Source organism: Miniopterus schreibersii, assembly GCF_964146895.1.
Source record: "Miniopterus schreibersii genome assembly, chromosome: 13".
In the NCBI taxonomy this organism is placed as follows: domain Eukaryota; kingdom Metazoa; phylum Chordata; class Mammalia; order Chiroptera; family Miniopteridae; genus Miniopterus; species Miniopterus schreibersii.
In genome coordinates, this window is record NC_138113.1 from 10,980,105 (window position 1) to 11,002,780 (window position 22,676).

A 22,676-nucleotide genomic window follows, 5' to 3' on the forward strand; every position below is an offset into this window, starting at 1 on the left:
ATGCATTAGGCCCGCCTTGAACCCTGGGACACAAGGCCATTCACCCAAAGGAAAAGCCAGAGGGGCCAGCTGGTACTACGTTTGACAACCTCAGAGTGCCCCCCAACCCTGCCCCACACCAGTCCCCCTATTTGAGCAGACATGTCAGGTCAGTGTTTGATTTCTTTTATTAAGAGAAAGATCACCACTCAGAAAGGAAAACAGCCAAGAGAAACCCAGCTTGGGCAGGCAGGGGCAAGAGGAAGCTCTGGGAATCCCCAAAAACCCACCTGCGGGGGGGGGGGGGGGGGACGGACCTGGGAGCAGCCTGGGCAGGGGGAGGAGCCTCCGGGAATGTGCAGGGGGCACAGGGGACAGAGGCAGCCACCCACTGGGTTAGTAGGAAGGGTCTGGCCCAATTTTGCAGAACAAAGACTGGTGGTGTCGCTGCCCTCACAGGATTATGTCTGGAGGAGGGAAGGGTGATGCTTTTTGCTTGGTCATTTTTTAAAAGTCCTGGGCACTGGCCCATGAGACGATCCTTGGTTAATTTCATTAAAGCTTTAGTCCTTGACTGGAAGGCCTGGGGGAGGGTTTGGGGTGGCCTCCTGTGGAGGCAGGGCCTGAAGAAGGGTGTTGCCTCAACAAATGGGGCAGACCCCCCCACCCCACCCCTCACGCCACAGGCGGGGACCAGAGGGGCAGGACCGGGCCAGCAGCAGGCTTGGGGAGGAGAGGACTGCAGTGGGGTGTGACCAGCCCAGCAAGCAGGAGACAAGCTCCTGGGACCCGAGGCCTAAAGGGTGGACATGGGGCTCCTCAGGCTCCCCAGGAAGCCTGGAAAGTGCACGCCAGGGGAGGGACAAATGCACAGGCCCAGGGGAGGAGCTGTGGGGAGGCTGTGGGGACTCATGCTCCCAGGAGCTTCTTGACCATGTAGCCGGGGAGGCTGTAGAGGAAGAGGCCCAGCATGAGCAGCGCCAGCAGCGCCAGCACGATCTTGATGATGAGCCACTTGTACCGCGTGCAGATGAGGTACTTGATGGACTTGAGGGGGTTGAGGAACCAGACGAAGGCAGTATCGGGCCGGCTGGGGGAGGGGAGGGGAGGTCAGGCAGTGGGCACCTCCCAGGGCACCCTATCCCCTCAGCCCTTCTAGGCCCCAAGAGACCTTGTCACCCCAGTCCCAAAAGCTGTGCGTGCTGGACGTAGGGTTTGAGCCCATTTCTAAGCACCAGGTTTGCTGCCGACAGTCCCATTCGCAGGGCCCTCTGGCGTCCCCACCTCCTCCGCAGGTCTAGCCCGCATGTCTGGTGGGGCAGCCATGAGCCTCCCCCTCAACACTGGCAGCCAAGGAGGCTCGCCGTCTGAAGGGGCGGCCGCAGGCCCACAGGCAGCTCTAGTTATCAGGAGGCTCCTCCACTCAGCAGCTCATTGTACAGGGTCCAGCGCTGAACCGTGTTCTCTCTCAGTGAGATCAGTGTTTCCCTACCTCCCCCTTTCTGATGATCGTAACCTTCTGTCCAAGGTCTGAGGAGCCCCAGTGGGGCTCCTGCCACCCTAACCGACCTGCCCACTGTCGGGGTGTGATCGCTGCTCTGCCTTCTCATGGCCGCCTAGCCAAGTGCTTGTCGAGCCTTACATTCTGGGTTTGTGTTGTAAACGATAGGTTTTACAGAATGTCACGATATAAAGTTAAAGTACCGAATATGCTTTTTCAAACTCCTGCCCTGCAGACTCCTGGAGGACTCAGGCTGCACCCTTAGAGCTGTGCTCAGCACAGGTGGGGCTGCGGAGTGGGGCGAGGGCGCAGGGCTCCTGGTTTCCCATCCCAGCGGGACAGGCAGGTTAGCACCTCTGTGAGCCTCAGTTTCCTCACTTGGGCAGCGGGGTAACAGTAGACCCCACCTCCAGGGTTGGTGAAAGGATGGAATGAGGCAGTGACGGGTGGAGCTCTCAGCACAGTGCCTGGCACGGAGCTGGTGCTCAGCAGATGTTGGCTACTAAGATGTTGGAATTGGATGGATCTACTTACTATCCTGCAGGGTGGAAAACGGCTGTGGGTTGGCAGGTGGATGCTGCAGGAACTATTCAGGACGTGCTGGCTGAGCCTAGCCAAACCCTTCCCCCTTCCCCTGTCCATGTCTCAGCTTCTTTCTGCCCCTGGAATAGCGCTGGTCTGTCAGGAATGTTGCTGGGGGAGGAGGCGGTGTGGTTTGAAGAATGCTCGGTTGGCAACTTGGAAACAGGCTGAGTCCTAGCTCTACCCTAGGGGACCCTGGGCAAGTTACTTCACCTCTCGGGCCTAATGTGTAATCATGTAAAAGAGACATTTCCAGGTCTGAGAGCCTATGAAACCGTTCGAAAGCTTGCAAGTTCATGTGTGTGCGCGCGCGTGGGCACGTGTGTGCAATTGTGTGTGCTGTGCATGTGTGCTGTGTGTTCCATGTGCTGTCCAGCTCATGAGCCCCGGGTCCAGAAGAAAGAGGGAGGAGTACCAGACCCAGGAGGACGCGGGGCTCAGGCCCCAAGGATCTTCTTGACCAGGTAGCCAGGCACAGAGTAGAGGAAAAGGACCAGGAGGAGCAGCAGCAGCACGAGCAGCAGCAGCTTGAGCAGCAGCCAGCGGTACGTGTGCCACAAGAAGTAGCGGGCAGACTTGAGCGGGTTCAAGAACCAGATGAAGCTCGTGTCAGGCCGGCTGGACAGCAAGAGGAGTGGAAGGAGAGTGGGGAAAGGACTCAGAGGGCGAAGGCTCAGGGAACGGCCAGGGCTCCCGGCCAGGAGGGGTTCACCCTGGGCCAAGTAGTTCCCAGGAAGGAATAAGAGAGCAGAAGAGTGGGGGCAAGAAGACCAGAAGGTTCTGGCCCCTCCTTCCTGTTCCAGTGCCCCCAAGGAGCAGTGTGGCTGGGGCTCATGGCGCAGCAGGGCACTCACTTGGGCTTCTCTAGGGGGTCAGGTTCATTGCGGGCTAGGCCCACCGGATTCTTCTCGGCCTCCTCGGCTGTCAGTAGATGCAACTCTGCCTCCACCTTGCCCTGCAGAGAGGAACAGCACGGTCCCAGTGCCCGGGCCAGGTACCAGGCCCTCAGCCCTGGCTCAGCCCTGCCCACTGCCCGGGCAGTGGTGGTGCCCACCGTGAGCTCAAACTCGTCATTCTCATTGCGGGCCAGGAGGGGCCACCAGCCTTTGACACGCTTCTGCTTGAAGATGGATACCAGGGGCACGTCCACCTCCCCTGTGGCCATCTCCATGCTGCACTGCTTGGCTGTCTTCGCGCCCCGTGGGAACCGGTTCAGGTCCAGCTCAATGGCCCCTGTGGCAACCTCAGAGTCAGCTCTGACCGACAGATGGGAGGGACCACCCAGGGTGGGCTCTCTCCGTCCCTCCCTCCCCCTCCCCTGCCCTCTCCATTCAGGGTCCCCGCCCCCCCCCCCCCCCCCCCCCCGCACCCAGCCCAGCCCTGCACCCAGGAAATCGTCGGCGGAGAAGTGGTCGGCATCCCAGATCTGTAGGGTGAGCCGCGCAGGGATCTTGTATTCAGTCTCATCCCAGGAGAACATAGACTCCTTTTTGGAGATGACGATCTTTTCCTCGGCAGCCAGGTAGTCAAAGGGGAAGAGGTAGCGCCAGTTGAAGTTGCCCTCGCCGGTCAGGGAGTGGTAGTGGACGTCAGTGTCCTGCTTGTCTTCCTGCTGGCCCTTCAGCCACCTGCAGGAGGTCACCTGCTCCAGACCTGCAGCCACACCAGGAGGGCCTCTCCCCACCCACAGCTCCCTTTGTCCTTGCCCTCCCCTCCTGCCCTCTAGGAAGGTGGGCTCACTCTGCTCGGCCCCCTCCCAGCCAGGGACCTCTCACCCACCCCCGCACAAAAATGTCACTGGATTTCTCCCCAGTGAAGAAGTCGTCGTCCTCCAGCACCACCTCATCCGTGTTCCACACGATGACCCGTAGCTCATACCTGGGCAGGGGGAGAGGCTGATGAGCAGTCTTGGGGGAGGGTTACTGCCCCCCAGGATCCTGGGGCTGGGATGGGCAGGGGGCTGGACATGAGATGATGGAGACAAGTCCTGGGGACTGGGAGTGAGCATGGGGCCTGGGCAGGTTGGGGCTGAAAGAGCAGAGGGGAAGGAGAGGTATTGGGTTCCCCCCTTCCCTGCTGTGAGAGTCAGCCAGGCAACATGGCCATTGTGAGGAGAGCCTTGGGGGAAGCCAGTCTTGCTGGACTGACAGGACCCAAAGCATACTCTAGGGCAGGGAGGCTGGCTCAGGGCAGGGAGGGGCAGGCCCAGTTCTGGGGGTGGCTGAGTAGAGGCCCAGAGTCAGGAGCAAGTTCCCTGTCTCCAGAGGCCAGAAGCTCCATTCCAGTTCTAATGGAAATTTACACTTAAGCACAGTAGCCAGCAGTAGACATCCATGGAATCTAGTTTCCTTTCTCTCCTTGTCCCCAAAGAGAATTTTCCCTTTGAAGGGTAATTGTCATTATAAATGAGGTAGTTACATTTCAGCTTTCAGGAGTGAGGTTGAGTCATCCACTGAAAATTGTATGGAGAGTGGCTCTTGGAGTTATGCCCTGGACTGCAAGTCCTGGTGACACAATAGGTTGGAGTGTCCCCTCGTGGTAGGCCCTGGAACAGCACACTCTGGCCTCAGAGGGGGAAGCTATTTCAGGCAGAATTGTTGACATAATTTGACCGCCCAGGGCAAAATGGAAATGTGGGGCTCCTTGTTTAAAAATCATTAAGAATTTCAAGATTATCAGGTTGGAGCAAGGGTGGGGCATCTCTGAGAGTGAGCCCCTGTGCAAATATATATGCCCATGAAGCTGGCCCTGATTCCAGGCACTGAGGGCGTCACAGTTGGGTGACTTGATCTGCCATTGTACAGATGGGAAAACTGAGGACCAGGGACGTGAAGTGATTTGGCCAGGGTCAACTAGGAGAGGCAGCTGGCTTGGCTCCTGATCCAGTGCTATTTATACCCTACCCTCTTCCTGCTCCTTCCAGGCACTCACGCCTGCTCATCTCTGCAGGTGCTCTAAATAGAACCTGGCAAGGCTTAATGACAGCCTGGTGTGGGGACTGTGAGAGAGCAGAGCAGACTCTCAGGGGTCTGTGTCTTGTGTGGGACTGTGTACTACGTGTGTGGGAACCCACATTTTGGTGAAAGTCCACGGGAGGGTACTGATGTGTGCTCATGGCCAAGGGCAGGCCTCACAACTCTCTTAATGGGTTGGTCTGTTCCCATCACAAGGCCACATGGGGAATGCCAACCGATCAGGGTGATCTGGGCTGTGGGAGGAACATCAAGGGGTGAGAGCAGGGAAGGAGTGGTGCTGGGCCTCAGCAGCTCACTTCTTGGGCTTCCTGGGGGAGATGTCCAGAGGCGTCCCGGGGGCCGGCATGTCCATGGGGAACATGTCCACCCACAGCTCCAGGCGGCCCTGAGGAAGAGGGGCGTGGCAGGTTTCCCCACGACTCCTCCACTGCTCTCCCCTCCCTCTCAACCTTTATTCTGTCATTTCATCAATTTTCATCCTTGGATGCTAGGAATTCCTATGACATCATCAATAGCCAATCACAGCTTCTGAGGGAGACACCCCAAGTGTCCACCTGAGCTGATGTGGTTCTCACTCAAGGCAAAGCCAAGTGCCACTGGAGTTACCGTGAAGGGCCATGGTGGAGAGGTGCCACCAGGCTTTGGGAATGCAGCCAGTAGCATGAGGACCTGTTTAATGGACCCAGGCTGGGACTCCCTGATCTCAAATACCAAAGAACCTCAGGGTAGTCACCTGCTCGATGCCCGGCTTGTCAGGGTTGAGCAGTGGCCGAGTCTCCACGTGTTCCGGCACCAGGCGGCAGCCTACTCGGGGAATGTCTTCCCAGTGCCGAAGGGCGCACAGTGCCACGTGCTCATCTGTGGGCCCCCTCTGACCTGTGGGTGCCAGTGTGTCAGCCGCACATATGGGCTCAGCAGAACAAGACCCGTGCTGGGCCAGGGACTCAGGCATAAAGGGGCCCCTGAGCCATCGCTGGTTTGCCCATCTCCATTTTACTGTTGGGAAAACTGAGGCACAGAGGGAGAGCAGCTTGCCCAAGCCGCCAGCTGTCCCACAGGGCCTAGAGAGGTCTGTGTCCTTGGGTTTTCTCTGCCTGGGGAACTTGACCAGAGAATCCTGAGGGGATGTGAGGTCAGGGAGGGCAAGAATCCACCTCCTGTCCCAGCATCCTGAAGGTGGTCAGCAGGAGTTCCCCACACAGGCCTTCCTGATTCCCTGGGAAGGGCCACATGGGCAAAGGAGTGGGGAGAGTGTGGGGCTTGGAGCCACGTGACCTTGGACAAGTCACTAAACTCTTTGGGTCTCAGATTGCTCATCTACAGAATGGGGAGGTCCCCCCTAGTGCGCAGGGATGCTGAGAAGGAGAGGAGGCAAGAAGTGGGCAAGCACTGTGCAGCATGGGGAGGCTGGGCGGAGGCTGGGCAGACAGGAGTGCGGCTCCGGGCTGATGTGCAGAGGGGCACTGGGCCCCGGTGGGGGAGACCCCAGGCTAGGCCTCGAGGCCCTGTCACGGGGAGGTGCGGGTCTCTCCTTGGCCACTGACACCCCTGTGGCTGCGTCCAGCACCAGTACCGTTCTCGTCTTCCATCTCCGACGGCCCGGTGAAGACTCGGTTGGACACCTTCACTCTCCCAGGGGGCCCAAAGTACGGGCCGTCCACTTTGCCCTCCTTGCAGAGGCGGGTCAGGATCTGGCTGGGCTTCATGGGGTCCCGCCAGATATTGTAGCCATGTCTGTGGGAGGGGGCACACAGGCCTGGTGGGGCTCGGGTGGGGCTCGGGTGGGGCTCGGGTGGGGCTCGGGTGGGGCTCGGGTGGGGCTGCGCCATTCCCAGGTGCCAGCTGGTTATGGCCAGTCCTCTAAAGCTGTCTGTTGCCCTCGGTCAGCACATGGGCCCTGCCCTGGGCCCTGGGCTCAGCTGAGGTGCCAAAGCTGCTGGAGGCTGATGCTTCCTGCCCTGGGCTCTGGCCCCAGGTACCCACTCTCCCAAGGATGAGTATCCAGTCTCCCCCCATGGTGCCCACCTCTCTGAAACCTCAAAGAATCCCATGGGGAAACTGATAACCAGAGAGGTTAAGGGACATAACCGGGGTCACACAGCCCGTCAGTGGCAGAGACCAGCCAGATCCCCAGGAAAGGGCACAGTGCCACCTCTCTTCCCAGCTCACTTCACCCTCCTTGCCCTGCCTCCTCTGCCTGGAACCTCGTGGTGGCTCTCTTCTTGTCTTAGACTCTGTCCTGGCCCCTGAAGGCTGTGCCCAGAGCCTGCAGGGGTTCAGGCCTTGCCTGGAACAGATACTGTAATATGTCTACCTTCCCAAACCACCCACTCTGAATCTTATTTTTAGAGTCAAGGTGCAGCAGGCGGGCCCGCCCCTCCACACGTACATGGAGTAGGTCTGGGCAATGCCGCAGGTGGCGCGGTGCTTGCTGTAGAAGCGATTCTCCAGGTCAATCTTGGTTTCCCCAATGAGGTCATCGGTGCCAACCAGGTCCCAGTCATACACGGACACTGTCAGCATGGATTCCATGGGGAAGGACGCCTCGATGTCAAAGGACCTGGCAGCGCGGAGATTGGGAGAAGGGTTGAGGGTGAGGTGGGAGGGGATCTGGGCTGGAGAAGTTGGGGTGGGGGTGGGAGGCCACCAGGAGGCCTTACTTCCCAAAGACAGGGTTGAGCTGCTTGGAGATGTAGTTCTCCTTGTCCCGGATGTCGGTCTTGCCCAGCCGGATGGCGATGTAGGGGTCAGCTTTGCCATTGATGTCTGCGGGGTGCAGGTCTGTGGCCTGAGATGGGGAGGGGGGCTCCTGAGTAGGCTCCCCACACCCTCCTCATCTTCCAGTGCTCCCGCCCTGCTCCCTGATAGTCCATGATGGTGAGGGGCAGAACTGGACCAGAGGCAGAAGACTTGCCGTGTGCCCCTCTCTGGGCCTCGGCTTCCTCCACTATAAAGATGGGAACTAGACCAAATGCCCTTCGGGTGCCTCCCAGTCAGGGACTGTCAGTTTGCAGTGGCTTCAACCCCTCCTGGGCAGGAGGACTGGGTGGTGGGGGTGGGGATTTGAGGGGAGTCTCACCCGGACCACATAGACTCGGACCAGCACGTTGATGGGGTCATTGCTGGGGATGCCCTGGAACATGCCGTAAGTGGGGTCATATCCAGCTTCCCGGGACACATCCTCTGGGAGTGGCACTTTATACATGCAGAGGGAGCCCTGGGCAAGGTAAGCGTGGATCAGGGGACAGGTTTCTGTGAGCAACAGTGGGGGTGGCATTCAAAACAGCCAACAGTCTGCATTCTTTGGTGGCAGGGCCTTCACTCTTTTGTTGCTGGATCATGAGGAAGTCCAGGGGTTCTGGAGGGAGTGGCCAGGGCAGTGGCACTGGGTGGAGGAAGGCAACTTGGGGAGGCCCTCAGGGCAGATGCTCTTTATCAATTAGTATGGAAGTATTTTCATATTTTACCAACCAGTACAGCTGACAGTTCCACGTGACTGTGACTGTCAGCCCTGGGCTCAGGCTGGTGGGAAGGTGGAAGGTGTAGGGATGGCCGGGGACTCAGGGTTCAGGGCCTGGGGCTTAGGGGCTAAGCTCTGCTCCTCTCCTGACCTTGAACCGGCCCACGATGCGCTCCTCCTCAGAGGAGCCGTCCTCATCATCCCCCGTCTTGCCCCGCAGCAGATTGAAGGTGTGCAGCCAGTCCTCGAAGTTGTCGAACTCTGACTCCAGCTCCTTGGGGTACACCTGAGCCAGGCTGAACCGTCAGGGGGACGTGGCCTGTCCTCTGGCCTCCCTCTTGTCCCACCTGCCACTTCATGCCCTCAGGTGTGACCTCGCACCCCCGGCAGGGCTTGTCCCAGACCCTCACCTTGAGCTCATCGATCTTGGGTTTCTTCTTCTCAGGGGCCTCAGGCCCCTGGCCAGGGCCGGGACTCTGGCCTTTCTTCTTCTTCTCCTCCTTCGCAGCCTTTGCCTTCTCCTTGGCCTTCATGGGCCCCTTCAGGCCTGGCCAGAACCAGAAAAGGAGGCCTAGTCAGTCTGGGGCAGAAACGATGGGGCAGGAAGGGCTGGGCTGGAGATCCAGCTCGCTGCTAATTTATTTTGCTAATTTCACTTGGCCGGTCTCTATGCTCATCTGAAAAATGCGGACAATACTCCCTGGCATGCCCGCCTCACATGGGTGCAGGTCCCCAAGAAGGTCATGCTGGGAGTGTGTACAAAGACTGTTGTCATGCCCTTTGACAGAGCTGGGCATGGGAGGTGCTCTTTTCTCTCTGGTCTCAGTCTGCTTGTCTGTAACATTACAAGGGTTGTTCTATATCAGCGTTTCCCAAACTGCATTCAGTGGAACACCAGGTATAGGTGTTCTTGTAATGCTTTAGAAAAAAGGATATTATGGTCAAATATGTTGGGGAAATATTTTATATTATATCTTCCTTTTAGAGATTTTTAATAACATTTGTATATTAAAGGTACTGAGAAGTCCTGCATCAGAAGACTTATTTTTCACATTGAACCACACAACTCTATTTTTTTCCCCCTCCAGAAAATCCATTAACATTGCTCCATGGAAAGGTCTAGAAAATGCTAGGTAAGATGAGCTGTGAGGTCCCTTCCAGCTCTTATGTTTTGTGGCTCTAAATGTCCATCTCTGTAGTTGCTAAACTGGTCGGAGTAAAAGCCACTCTGGATAAGGGCCTGAGCCTGCTTGCTAGTGCCCAGGGATGCCTGCTGACGCCTGCTCTTGGCTGCGGCAGCTGTGTGGGCCCATGGGAGGAAAGAGAAGCACCTGGTGCGACAGGCAGGGGAGCAGGCCATCTGGGGGCAGGGGGGGAATGGCAGAGATCCGGGGTTCCAGGGCTCACCCTCAATGTTGTCCATCTCATCCTTCTCCTCCAAGTCCGCTCCTGAGGCATCTTGCTGTCGAAGTTGCTGCCAAAAGATGAGGTGAGAGGGAAGGAAGATGGGCTTCCTGGGGAGGGGTCTTTGACCCCCACTGTCGTTTCAGACTAGTCTTAAATGCTCTAGAAACAGAAGCTCTTTCCTAGTGAGTTACAAACCCATCATGTGTTCTGCTTAAGAGGGTTAAAATATTTTTGTGATGTGTACAATATGACTAACTGTACTTAGGGGTTTATGATTCTTTAGATGTGCATCATTAAAAAATATAGTATCCTTGAATGTTGCTGGCTATATTATTATTTTTTAAGGTAGAAAAAGGTATAACTGAGTGAGAAAATATGCTTTATTTCTTCACTCAGTGCACCCTGCCTACTGGAAACTAAATCACTACGTTTCAACCAAAGTACCACCATCACCTGGTGGCAGCTTGTGCAAATTATAGGCACAGAGACAAGAAGACAACAGGCAGCCTCTTGGGGCTCCAGCCTGGCCAACCTGTCTCCAGGAGGTGATGGTGGGAGAAGATACTACCCAGTGTCCCCCAATTATCTGCTCCCTGTTCTTGAGGAGTTTTTCTTGGCACCAGCCAACTTAGCAAAAGATTGCATTTCCCAGCCCCCCTGGTGGCTGTGTGGCTGTGGCACTAGATTCAGGCCAATATGTGCAACTTTTGGATTGGGCCCTTAAAAGGAAAGGAGCACAAGTCCTCTTCTTCTTGTCACCCCTCCCGGTGCACTGGCATTAGGACACGATGGCGAGCCACCTCTATGTACAGATGCCAGTAACCAGGTGGCAGGGTCTTGGTCCTTGGCACCGCTGAGTCGTCATACCAGCCTTTTTCTCGCTTATGCCGCTTTACCTCGCTGCAGCTTAGCCTGTGCTCTGACTGATGGGGACAGTGAACACCACACACGGCTTGGGCCACAGAAGGGGCCTGGGGAGAGACTGGCTGGATCAGCTCAGTGAGGAAACACAGCTGCAGGCACATGTGCCTCTTGGTCGCCAGGCAGCCAGGGCGTGCCCTGCGCTAGGAAGGCAGTGTGGAGACGAGACATTTGAAGAGAAGCAGGAATGTGCCTTCTGGGACAGAGCCCACGTGCAGGCACAGGGGACGAACATGTCACAGCCGCGGTGACCGAGATGTGTAAAATGAAAACAGCATGAAGGTGCGCAAGTGCTCCTGAGAAGCTGTTGTTTCCTTTTGGCCTCTGAGCACGTCCTCCCCTCCCTCAAATGTCACCTCCTCGGTGAAGCCTTCCCTGACTCGGGCAGGGCTGGTTTGCTTTTGTCACCACACTGTTCACATGTCCACTTAGCCCAGTAAGCAGAGGGCCCCTCGGGGCGGGTATGGCGTCTTATCTTTCGGCTCCCACCGCACCTGGGGCGGTGTCTGGCTCACATATACGCGGGATGTTTGTGAAAAACATGAATCAGGACGAGAGAAGAGCAAGCCCGGGAAGGCAGGCGGCCTGCCGTCGGGGCAAGAAGAGCCGAGCTGAGCCGGGGCCTCACCTCCTTCATGGTGTCGATGGAGGCGAAGTACTTGGACCACCAGTCCAGCATGCTCTCGTCGGGCTCCTCCTCCTCCGGCTCCTCCGAGCCGCCCTTCTTCTTCTTCCGCTTCCTCTCCTTCTCCTCGTCAGCCTGGGGGCGGGCCAGTCCGGGTCCTGCGTACAGCCCCCCACCCTGGCCACGGGGCCCCCCTCCGTTCGGGCCACCTGCTCCCCAGAAGCCCTGGGAGGCTCTGTGGGGCCGCCGCTGTCAAAGGGCAGGGCTTTGTTTTGGGGAGGAGGCTGTCAGGGCCCGAGAGGTCACGACCTGCCAGCAGGAGCCACTGGCCAAAGCAGGATTGGCACTCGGGGCCCTGCTGCCCAAGCAGCTCTCTCCCTCTGCCTCCGTGGAGGGTGTGCAGGTATGTGCGCCCAGGGGCTGGGGGGGAGGGGGGCTCAGTGCCTGATGCTGGGCCCTTTGGCCTGACACCCGATGTCAGTGTGGGGTCCTCTTTTCCCAGAGCGCCCGCCCACCGATGGTGCCACACTCACCACATCCACCTTGATGACTGCATCAGAAGTCTGCAAAAGGAAACCAAAGAGACAGGGGCAGGATTAGCGCCCCCGGAGCCTGCAGCAGATGCAGCGGCCCAGCCAGGGAGCGTGGAGGAGAGGGAGCTCTGAGTCCCCGTGCTCTCAGGGTCAGCTCCACACCAGCAAGAGCACACTGCCGGTGAGCCTGCAGAAGGTCTGCTTTGCAGATGTTTCCTCTGACCTCACAGGGCGGTGATTCTCAACCCTTAGACAGCCGTGGGCTCCCCAGGTGATTTCAGTGGGAGGTCAGGGTCGGGAGGGGAGGTGGGCCGCACACAGGAGTTCAGTGGTGTTGGCCTGATGGAATCAACTTCAACTCCACTTTTCTGCCCTTACCAGGTGAAGCACCTTAAATGCTAAGCAGACACACACACGCACGCACGCACGCAACTGCATAGCCAAAGAGGGCCCTAGTGGAAACACCCCACCAGAGCCCAGGGTCTGTGGGATGATGGCAAAGCTAGGATATTGCCCTCTGTCTTGTTTGCTGTCGACCTGAAACTAGGGGGCTTCCTAGCAGATCCCCAGGAAGAGGAGGTTCCTCAGGGAGGAGCTCAGGAGGTGGGTAGCTGAGGGGGACAGGGGTCTCCTGGTGTAACCCCAGAGCCTGGCAGTGCCATCCCAGGGCTGTGGGCCAGGCACTGGACCTCATCTGCTCCCCTCTCCCAAGAGTCATGCCCACTGCTAACTTAGCCACTGGCCAGGACCCTCTGGGGTCAAGGATTATGGGCCAGCAGAAGGTGGGCCTGATGTGGAGGTGACCAAGCTCAGATCTCAGAAGCCAGGAGACAACCCAGGTTGTGTGAAGCAGGTGAAGTTGGAATGAGATTTGGAGAAAGTGGTGGAGAGGAAGCCCACTTCCAGTCCCTCAGCACTGTCTGGACTCAGGGTGGCCTGCTCCAGGCTGGCCTCCATCCTTCCCACCCCTGCACATGCCATCTCGGCATCCAAACCCCAGGCGACAGCTCTCCCTCTGGCAGACAAATGGCCTTACTCCTAAGGCCAGGAGGAATAAGGAGCTTCCAGCTGGAAGCCCTTCCCCAGCGGAGGCCTGGGGAGAGTTGTCTGTGAGTGGTTGGGATGGGAAATCAGGAACCCGTCAGAAAGAACACCCTGTTCCCACAAGGAATTCATTGCTTATGGTGTCATTTTTTAGAGTGAAAATAATTGCGGGCTATTACCTCATTGGTTGCTGCTCTTTCTGTCTCTCATACATGCACGCCACATGCTCGCGCACACGTGCACACTCTCACACAGAGTCTAGGATGGAGCTTTGTGCACATATAGTCAGGGTCAGCCCTAGGCATGTTAACGGAGGCTCAGCCTGGCTCACAGGGAGTGTCACATGCAACTGTGCACCCCAGACAGGGTGGCACTGACCCCAGGTGCCTTACCGCGTCTAGCTTCACCATGGTCTCCAGCTTCTTGACGGGCGCCTCTGGCTCCATGTTCACCACGACCTCCCCTGTGGGGTGAGAGCAGGGGCCCCCATTGCACAGCACACGGCAGCCCCGGAGGAGTCTTACTGGACAGAGAGATGGACAGACAGGCAGACAGACAGAGGAGAGCAGGAGTAACAGTGAAAGTCAGGGGTGAGCAGAAGGACCAGAGGCCTAAAGCTGATTCTTGAGCTTTCTGAGAAGAGAGGGAGTGATGAAGCAGTTGAGGGAGAAATGATGGGCACAGGAGAGGGAGAAGGTGAACCAGAGGGAAGGAAGGACTGTGCTTAAGAGAAATAGTGGAGGCTGGGCCTGGGAGGAGGCTGGAGGGGAGGCCAAGGGAGAGGCCAGGGTGGAGGGAGGCCAGAAGGGAGGGCTGGGTCTTCTCCAAGAACCAGCCTAGGAAGCCATCTGTCCTCAGGCCCTCTAAGGACATCTCCAGCTCTGGCTCTTTCTGGCTCCACAGTGAGAGGTGGCCCTGGGCTCCTGGGATAGGACCTCCCCGCTGGCCTCCCCCATACCCACTTGGGGATGTGCTGGGGGAGCAAACTGGTGGCTGTGTGGACTGGACCGTGAGCTGGAGCCCCTCCCATGGACTGAATGGGGTGTGGCCATACCGGTTGTGTTCCAGTTGGGGGCTGAGTGGTCTGGGGGCCGGTAGATGAAGCGCCGAAGGGAGCTAACGGCATGGGAGCCCACCAGGGTGTAGCGGCCGAAGGCCCGACAGTCCACTACACGGATGTTCAAGGGCGGGTGCAGTAGCTCGTTCTCTGGGAGGTCCTGGGGTGTTGGCCAACGGAACCTGAGCTCAGAGAAGGGTGCAGAGGCACCTGGCCATGCCCAGCCACACCAGCCCCACCCAGCTCTGCCAGCCTATGCCCCGGCCTGCACCCACCACTTCAAACCACTTGACGAGGGTGTTGAAGTTGGGGTTCTTCTTGTAATTGTGGATCATGGATGACTGCACCCCCTTCCCTGCACACTCAATGTCCACCCTTGGCCGGTCCACCTGGGCCAGGTTTACCCGCTTCAGGTCCCTCAGGCCCCAGAACAGCACCTGGATGGAGGAATGGGGAGAGGAGACCCCCCTCAGTCAAGGCAGCTATCAGTCAAGGCAGCCAGCTATGGGTGGGCTGGGCCACCCAAGAAGGAATTGGGCAGTGGAGTGGGCAGTGAGTCAGGAGGGGCAGGCTCAGGAGAGCTGACAGGGTGGGTGTGCTGAGGCAGACAGGACAGCTGGGAAAGTTCCAGCATGTGGCTGGGTGACTCAGAGCAGACGGGCAGACCCTGGATTGGTGGGGGCCTGGGTCTACTGCTGGCTCCAGGTGTGACCTCGGACAAGTCACTTCCCTTCCTTGTCCTTCAGTCTCCTTGTCTGAAAAATGAGGTGGCTTGAGTTTGCTGAAGACTCTGGAATTTGATGTCAATAGTGTAATACATGCTTATGACCCCTGATGGAGTAAGAGTGAAGGGGCGTGAAAGAGAGAACACAGCAGGGCCTGTCTAGGGCAAGGACAGGAGGGATGAGAGGGGGGAGTGGAGCACTCACACACCTCGATTCGGTATTTGCTGAGCACAGGCCGGATGCCTACAGGCACAGGCATGATGGGACCTCGATCCGTGTCCACCGGGCCGTTGATGGGTGGCAGGTCAGCCTTCCCTGCTGGCCCAATCTGGGGAATTGGGGTCACAGGGTCACACGCTGCAGAGCCTAGAGAGTGAACTCTCCCTTCCTAGGAGTTAGCTGCCATGTGATCTGGGGAGACAGGGAAGGCCCAACACCCCAGCCCCCCAAGAACCACATTCCCAGCTCCAGTCAGACTGGCCTCTCAGCAGGATGGGGAAGGGAGGAGCCCCACCTGCAGTAGTTCGAAGGCAGCCAGAAGGTCTCCGGCGGTGGCGTTGCCTCGGTAGATCTGGTAGTACTCGAGCTGGGGCGGGAAGCGGGGCGGGCTGTATGCCTCATCAGCCATCTTCACCACGGGCTTGGCGAAGGTCCGGCCCATGAAGTCGAATTTGCCCTGATGTGACAAACAACCAAGGTGCCACTTGGTGCTTGAGTTCACCAAGTATGGTCACACCTGGGGTCTCACTCTGTCTTTACCACAGACCCTGGGAGGTAAGGGGGCAGGTGTGATCACCCCAACTCACCAATGGGGAAACCAAGTCTCACCAAAGACTTACTCATGGCCATCCTGGCAGTGAATGGCAGGCAGGACCCAGGACTAGAAATAAGGCCCCCCTACCTCTAGTCTAGGGCTCTCTCAGGGACCCTAGTAGCTGAGATGGCTTGTTATAAGTGCTCCCCAGCTCTGGAAGGATCACCCCAATCTTTCACTGCCCAATCGAGAGCACCCATGGAGAGCTGGGAGGCTAATACTGACTGATAGGTGTGGGCAGGGAGTCAAGGGCACCCTAGGGTGGGGAAGGCCTTGCTAACTCCTGTTCTGAAGACTCTGGCCTGAGCTCAGCCTGTCTGTGCTGGGAGGTGGGGACACCTTGAACCATCTTCTCCCTGAGACCTGAGGCCCACAGTGTTGGGAAGGGGTCAGGCTGCAGTGACAGGGCAAGAGCCACCTAGAGTCTCTGGGAGGGTCTGGTCAGCAGCCCAGACGCCCACATGTCCAGCAAGCGCCTTGGTTGAGGGGGTCTGGGGAGGTGGCCATCGATGCACTTGGAGTGCAGTGAAGTGGTGAGTCCCCAGCCTCAGAGCCACCCTACCATGCTGTCCTGGTCATAGATTTCAATGACAATGATGGGGGGATCGTCCCGCAACTCCTGAGCTTCACCATACAGCTCCAGGTTGTCGAACACCAGCATTTGGTCCCAGGTGGGGCACAAGGTCTCATTCAGCACCTGCAGCAAGGGGCAGGGGCAGGGGAGACAGGTAATAAGTGGTGGTGGATGGGCAGATATCCGAGCAGAAGCCACACCCAGTCACTGTGGCTTCCAGGGGACTGGGGGCAGGAGTGTGATGTTCCCTGACTCTTCTGGGAATTTTGCAATGAAGGCTAATGTGAGGTCCGCTCCCGTCCCTTTTGTCTGTGTCTTCCCCGTGTTGAGCAGAACCACACTAACGTCTTCACCAGTGTGCCCTTAGGCGTGCAGTTATCTGCAAGTTTCCCTCTAAGAATCTGGGGTGCTGGCTGATGTGTTTCTCCAGGCCCCACGAGCTCACAGGTCCCCCACTGCTCTCAAAGCCAGGGCCACACCCTCTTCCCGGGTCCTCACCTCTGTGCACTGGCTCTGGTTGATGAAGAAGACGCGGGCGAAAGGGTCTGAGAGGCCACTGCTGTCAGCGGCAAAGAGGCTACGAGCCTGGTACATGTGGACTCGGAGCTGGAACACCTGCTTCTCTGTGGGAAAAGGCAGACTGAGGCTCAGGGACCCCCGCCAAGCACCCTCCCAGGGTGAGGGCTGGGAGCCAGGGGTCCCCACTCACTGGTGTAGACCAGGCTGATGGGTGGGAAGGAGTGCAGGCCCAGGCCCTGGGCCGCCTTGACCTCCTCGAAGCCGCAGGGCAGGCCGCACAGGAAGTCCTTGCGCTGCTTGCTAAGGCCCAGCCACAGGTAGAGCTCCACCTTGGCCTGCACAGTCCAGCCCATCGAGCCGAAGCCTCGCTTCCCTGGCAGCTGGGGGTGGGCATGGGGTCAGCACAGAGAGGGGTAGGCAGGGTGGACCATGCTGTCCTCCCCTCCTCCTATTCTCTCTCCAGCTCTTTCTACTCTGAGCACTTGCTACGTGCGGGCTCCACTGTGTCAGCTCAGGCCTGCCAGACCCGGGTGGGGGGCTGCTCCTCCCATGGGGAGGCTGGCCCTTTGAAGAAGCCAGATGCAAACCCTAGACCCCAGCCCCCCACCCCTCACCACCATCCTCATCCTGGCTCCCCTTCTGGCACCTTGAGGAAGAGTGTCTTGACCTTGGCGCAGTCCTTGCCCAGCTCTTCCTCCACGATGGAGAAGAGCAGGTCCTTGGAGGGCACCCGGGCGTAGGCAATGCGCTTGTTGCTGCTCATCATCCAGATGAAGACGTCAGGGATGCTGTGCTGGGGCTGTGGTGAGGGCGGGGTGGGGGGGGAGCCTGTGACTGAGGGGGCCTACTTCTTGGCTGGGGCCCCCTGAGCTTCACTGACCACCAGGGTCCTTGCCTCAAGGCCCAGAGGGCCGGACCTGGGCCTGCAGAGGAAGGACCCCAGATGCTGGTCTTTACCTCCCACAGATGGGGCAGGATGAACACATAGCAGGATGAAGGGCTTGTTTATTCCTGTCCCCAATAGCTGTCAGAGCAGGAGAGGCCTCCTAGGTGGTCCAGCCCAGCCCCATCCTGTGCAGCCCTCCCTCCCTCTTCTGGTCACTTGGTTGAGGCTGGGCACTGGCAGGGGCAAACCTCATCCGCCAGGAAGCGCAGCTTCTGCAGGAAGTTCTGGCACAGCCTCAGCTTGTCCCGCACTGTGTGTCGCTTCACCTGAGCCCGCAGGGTCTTCGCCTGCTGCCCCATGCTCTCCTGTAGGGGTGTGTGGGGTGAGTGGGGCTCAGGCCATGGGGCATGATGGAAGAGGCTGGCCCTGGGGGCTGTGGCTCGGACATATGACCTCCCACCTCAGTTTCCCTTTTCACCTCCAGGCCCTCCCTCCATCCCCTGTGTGGTCCAGCACTGGGGACCAGTGTGTCCTCACCAGCTCCCGCATGCATGATTTGAGGCGCTCCCGGTCGAGCCTGGTACGGGACACATGACCCTGGTCCTTGTCAGCGAGGGAGAGAAAACGGCTGGGGGGTGAGGGGAGCAGGGCTTAGTAGAGCCCACCCAGCAGCAGGCCTGTAGACACCTCCTTCTCTTCCAAGTGCCCCCACTTCCAGCCCCCACCCCAGGGCCCCTCGCCCTCACCGGCAGCCACAGCTCAGCTCCTCCAGGACGCCCCGCAGTCGACGCTCGGGGTAGGACTTCTCTGTTTTGATCATTTCCTGTACATCGTTCAGTCCTTCTTCCTGAGAACCAGGGGGAGGGGGTGCATGCTGAGCTACAGCCCCCTTCCCCCAGCCTCCCCAAATGTCTCCCCCGTTCATCAGGGAAAATGAGGGGCTAGTGACCTGGGACCTCTCACTAGCACCACCCTCCAGTGCCCCACCATCATCAGAAACCACCAGTTTCCCAGGTTCTGTTTTCAGAGCCAGGAGCCTTCAGTTCCTGATGGGAGAAGCCACTTTTGGGCTCTGAATCTGTGGTCCTGGTGGACTCACAGGGGTGGACAGAACTCAGGACGAGATGGGGGAAGGTGCAGGCCAGAGGCAGAGGGATTGCTCAGTTGCCTTCAGGGAACCCTCAAACTGGCTGGCTCAGGAGTCCCAGACTCCACTCTGGTAGCCCTCAGGCCTTGGCCCACTTCTGGGACCTGAGCGCAGGAACAGGAACATAGGTCCTGCTGGGCCCACTGGAACAGTCACTTGCCCCCACCCCTTCACAGTGAGCTGCTGGGCAAACAGGCCCTGTGTGGTGCAGAGGAGGCTTCCAAGCTGGGCAAGACCCTCGGACGCCTCCCCTCTGCACCTTCCCCACCCCATCCCTCCAAGGCCTTGTGCTGACCAGCTTGTCTGCAATGTGGTCCATGATGTTGGCGTTGTAGAGGCGGCGACGCTGGTCTGGCCACCAGCTCTTGATGTAGATGCAGGGCTTCTGCTCCAGGTAGGGCAGGTGGAAGTAGTTCCTGGGCAGGAGGAGGTGGCAGGTTGAAGATGGGGGTCCAGGGAGGAGGGAGGGCTAGGCTTTGAGAGGACGGGAGGCGGCAGGCGGGCCTCCCGGCACCCTCTCTGCCACCTGGCTCACCTGTCAGTGACCTGGGGCCGCATGGGTGGGGTGGAAGAGACTGAGGCCAGGTCTCCCCCCTCCTCCGTCTCTTCATCGCTCGAATTCTGGATCAGGTCTACTTCCTCTTCATCTCCGGGCTCCTTCTGAGGTCTAGGCCGCTGGGGTCGAGACAGGCCATCGACCTCATTCCCATAGTTGCCTGGAGGCAGGAGGGGACACATGAGGGCCTAGAGTCCTTTCTCCACCAGGCCCCACCCTGCTCTCTAATCCAGGTGTTGCCTTAGATGTGTGGGAGGGGAGAGGGAAAGTCAGGGAATGGGGAAGGTGCTGGGGTCTGTGCCAGCTCAGACATGATAGAACACTTGCCAGAGAATGGTCCCCATGTCCTCCATGCCTGTAGAGGTCTCACAAAGAGCTCAGATGACCCCTGAATGCTAGGTCCAGCCTAGGACATGGCCCATGTTCCCACTCTCTTCTCTCCAGCCCCACGAGGGCCTCCTTCCCTTCTGCAGGGATGGTGTCTTTCTCCCCCATGTTCCAAACACAGCCCAGGCCCACCCCGTGCACTGTGAACAGTGTGCTCTCTTGAGAACACCTGTAGGAAACTGGTCAGTTTCCCTCCTACCAGGACTGTGGTGCAGGGCTTAGCAGTGACCACCCAGAAACCCCAGGGCCTGAAGACCCCTCAGTGAGCCCAGTACTCACCTATGGTGACCTCAAAGGTAATTGGCTTTTCTCCATTTTTCCGGTCGATCATTGAGGCTTCCAGAAAGGCTCCGAACAGAAAGAACTCTTCTATTTTCCCCGTGCAGCTCTGTGGGAAAGGTGGTTGAAGCCATCCCTAAGCCTTCTTGGGGATGCTGTGCCTGGGGCTAGGCACCCTCTTACAGGTCCTCTGGGCTGATGATGGGGACATCCCACCCAGTTAGGGAGCTGGGCAGCCCAGACCCCGAAGGACTGAAGACCCAGGCTGCTATGGGGGGGAGGGGGCTGAGCTGGGGGCCATAGGGGACAGCCCAGCTTCCTGGGGCCTCACCTCTGAGACAGGTGTGGCCTGCTCCACCTGCACCTCCGTGGAGCTGGTGAGCTCAGGGTTGGAGGTGTCCAGGATCTCCACAGCCAGGCCCAGCATGAGGCGGGCACGGAAGGACACGCCCTCACCCAGGCCCTCGTTCAGGTCCTGGTGCTCGTCCAGCAGTGTGTAGTTGCGTGTGGAGCCGTACATGTTCACCCAGGCTGGGCCCAGTGTGGGCAGGAAGCCTGTGAGCCAGCGAAAAGAGAGGAGTGGCCTGCATCACACCCCAGGGCCCATGTGGGTTAGAGGGATCTCTTCTAGGGGCTACCAACCTGCACCTCCTGAGTGCTGAGCCACGACTTTCCACCTCTCCCTGGAGGTGGTAGCTGCTGGCAAAGCCCTCACCATGCCCAGTGCCTTTCAGGCTGAGGTGCAAGATGGTGGTGGTGGTGGGAAGGGGGTCTCATTCATTTATTCCTTCCTATCAGGATCCACCCCCCACTCGGTCTCCCACTGCTGACCTTTGTCTCCATCATTAGAAATCTTGCGCAGGTCAATGAAATGGGTGCCAATGGCCACGTCGTTGACCTTGTCTGAGTCCCGGATCTGTACCTTCATGCGTTTGCAGAGTGGGGGGAATAGGTCTGTAAAGACCACCTGCTCATTCCACAGTGGCTCGTAGCTGTTTTTCTGCACCGAAGTCTTGCCCTGGTGGGAGGGAGTGAGTGTTAGGGTTTGTATGTGAGCATGTGTGTGTATGTTTACTCATGTGTGTATATGTGGTGTGTGTATGTACTTGTCTCCTCCACTCTTCCCCAGCCTCTCCTTCTATTCGATGCTCCCCTCAGCTTTTGGTCTCTAGGACCCAAAGGCAGGGAGGATTCCCTAGGGCCTGTCCACACAGAGACAATTCCAACCTGGCCTCACCCCCTCGCCCCACTCAGCTGGAGCTCCCTCATCTCTCACTCTCCTCCCTTTACAGGTGGATGCACCCAGGCAACCACAGGCCAGGCTCCTGGCTTCTGACTTTGCCTCATGCCTGCCCCCAGGAACCCACACCCATCTGATACCTGTAACCCCAAATCCCAGCCTCTCTGCACCCTGTATCCCAGTACCTTCTGCCCAGCAAAGAAGACTTGCACATAGGGGTCAACCAGGTCCTTGTTGTCCCCAATGAAAGCCTTCTTCACATTGGCCATGAGGCTTGTGTTCATCCGAGGTAGCCCCTCTGCTCGGTAGATCTTCACGTAGAACCGGGCCCACTGGCGTTCGGCGGGCACGCCGTCGGGGAGCAGCAAGTTCCTGTCATCACATACAGCTAGGGCACCAGGCCCGGGCACCCCAACTCCTGCCCTAGCATCTATGTACTCCTGGGGCCTGGGACAATCTCTGTGAACCTCTGCTCTGTCTCAGTCCTTTCTCCTGTGACAAGGAGTCTGTGGATGCTGAGGCCAGCCTCGGCTGCCCCAGCCCTGGTCAAAGTCCCTCCAGGAAGAGCTGAGCTGTCGGGGGCGGGGGGAGGGGGTGGGAACAAGGTTAGGGGTATGGAAGGTACAATCCCTGGGCCCAGTCCACCCCAGAGGCTCCTTTTGGTTCTGGAAGGAAGGACCAGGCCAGGTCTCAGGGGCTGGGGGAAGATGGGAGCCTCACCCTTCAATGTCATCCTCCTCTGTCTCATTGGCCTTGTGGGGCGTCTTGATGTTGTCCCCCTTGCCCACCACTGCGATGTCACACTTCACGTAGCCCTTCAGCCCAGCGGAGATGTCGTCGGGGTCGGACAGGATGGCCCACTTGTGGTGGAACTGATGCTCTGCAGTGGGGAGGAGTGGAGGCTGCATCTGCTGCGCCCATGCCAGGGGCACCCTGCCCTCAGGACAGGCGGCAAAGCTGCAGAGCTCAGGGCCTCCTTGGCCCCTAGAACTCAGACTATCAGGTCTCCCCCAGACCAGAGGTCACTGCTCTGCCTGCCTCTGGGCCAGAGGGACAGAGGTCCCTGAGCAGGGACAGCTGGGGCAAGGTCTTGTGTCCAGGTGTGTGGTAGGACTGCCTCCTAATTGGTCTCTGCCTGCAGCCTTCCTACCCCATCGCCTGCATTCACCTGCACACAGCTACCAGGCAGAGCCTTGAGAGAGGCTCCCCTATGTCACCCTGGGGCTCCCCAGGGCTTGGGGTAAAGACCACAGGCAGCATGGTCTGTGGGGCTCCTGATACAGCTCACCTAGCTCACACTGCTCATCCTGCCCATCCCTGTGCTCCTGTGAGGCAAAGCTGATGACCCCTCTCTGAACAATTCCTTTGCTATTCCACATCTCTGTGCCACTGTGGCTGCTGGTCTTTGAGCTTGGAATGCCCTCATCCCTACTCTCTCCCCCCACCATCCTCCTCTCTGTTCAGA

The 22,676-nt window shown here is 58.6% G+C and overlaps 1 protein-coding gene across 1 annotated transcript in view; it reads right to left on the reverse strand.

The window, feature by feature from the left end:
- Positions 1-150: 150 nt before the first annotated feature.
- Positions 151-22,676, reverse strand: part of OTOF (otoferlin) — a gene marked incomplete at its 5' end in the record, with an annotated part of 77,398 nt that continues 54,872 nt past the window's right edge. Inside the window, 35 exons of the mRNA XM_081156701.1 lie at positions 151-1,069; positions 2,917-3,017; positions 3,117-3,295; positions 3,449-3,690; positions 3,842-3,940; positions 5,334-5,422; positions 5,771-5,913; positions 6,611-6,771; positions 7,427-7,597; positions 7,698-7,825; positions 8,117-8,254; positions 8,649-8,783; positions 8,908-9,044; positions 9,905-9,971; positions 11,454-11,585; positions 11,984-12,013; positions 13,420-13,550; positions 14,082-14,244; positions 14,360-14,521; positions 15,018-15,137; positions 15,324-15,485; positions 16,186-16,320; positions 16,696-16,820; positions 16,907-17,096; positions 17,363-17,515; positions 17,851-17,967; positions 18,140-18,230; positions 18,349-18,449; positions 19,045-19,165; positions 19,285-19,465; positions 19,972-20,080; positions 20,303-20,526; positions 20,803-20,989; positions 21,397-21,583; positions 21,932-22,091. Of these exons, the coding sequence (XP_081012827.1) occupies positions 889-1,069; positions 2,917-3,017; positions 3,117-3,295; positions 3,449-3,690; positions 3,842-3,940; positions 5,334-5,422; positions 5,771-5,913; positions 6,611-6,771; positions 7,427-7,597; positions 7,698-7,825; positions 8,117-8,254; positions 8,649-8,783; positions 8,908-9,044; positions 9,905-9,971; positions 11,454-11,585; positions 11,984-12,013; positions 13,420-13,550; positions 14,082-14,244; positions 14,360-14,521; positions 15,018-15,137; positions 15,324-15,485; positions 16,186-16,320; positions 16,696-16,820; positions 16,907-17,096; positions 17,363-17,515; positions 17,851-17,967; positions 18,140-18,230; positions 18,349-18,449; positions 19,045-19,165; positions 19,285-19,465; positions 19,972-20,080; positions 20,303-20,526; positions 20,803-20,989; positions 21,397-21,583; positions 21,932-22,091 (4,952 nt within the window). The 3' untranslated portion in view covers positions 151-888. The remainder of the gene's footprint in view (positions 1,070-2,916; positions 3,018-3,116; positions 3,296-3,448; positions 3,691-3,841; positions 3,941-5,333; positions 5,423-5,770; positions 5,914-6,610; positions 6,772-7,426; positions 7,598-7,697; positions 7,826-8,116; positions 8,255-8,648; positions 8,784-8,907; positions 9,045-9,904; positions 9,972-11,453; positions 11,586-11,983; positions 12,014-13,419; positions 13,551-14,081; positions 14,245-14,359; positions 14,522-15,017; positions 15,138-15,323; positions 15,486-16,185; positions 16,321-16,695; positions 16,821-16,906; positions 17,097-17,362; positions 17,516-17,850; positions 17,968-18,139; positions 18,231-18,348; positions 18,450-19,044; positions 19,166-19,284; positions 19,466-19,971; positions 20,081-20,302; positions 20,527-20,802; positions 20,990-21,396; positions 21,584-21,931; positions 22,092-22,676) is intronic.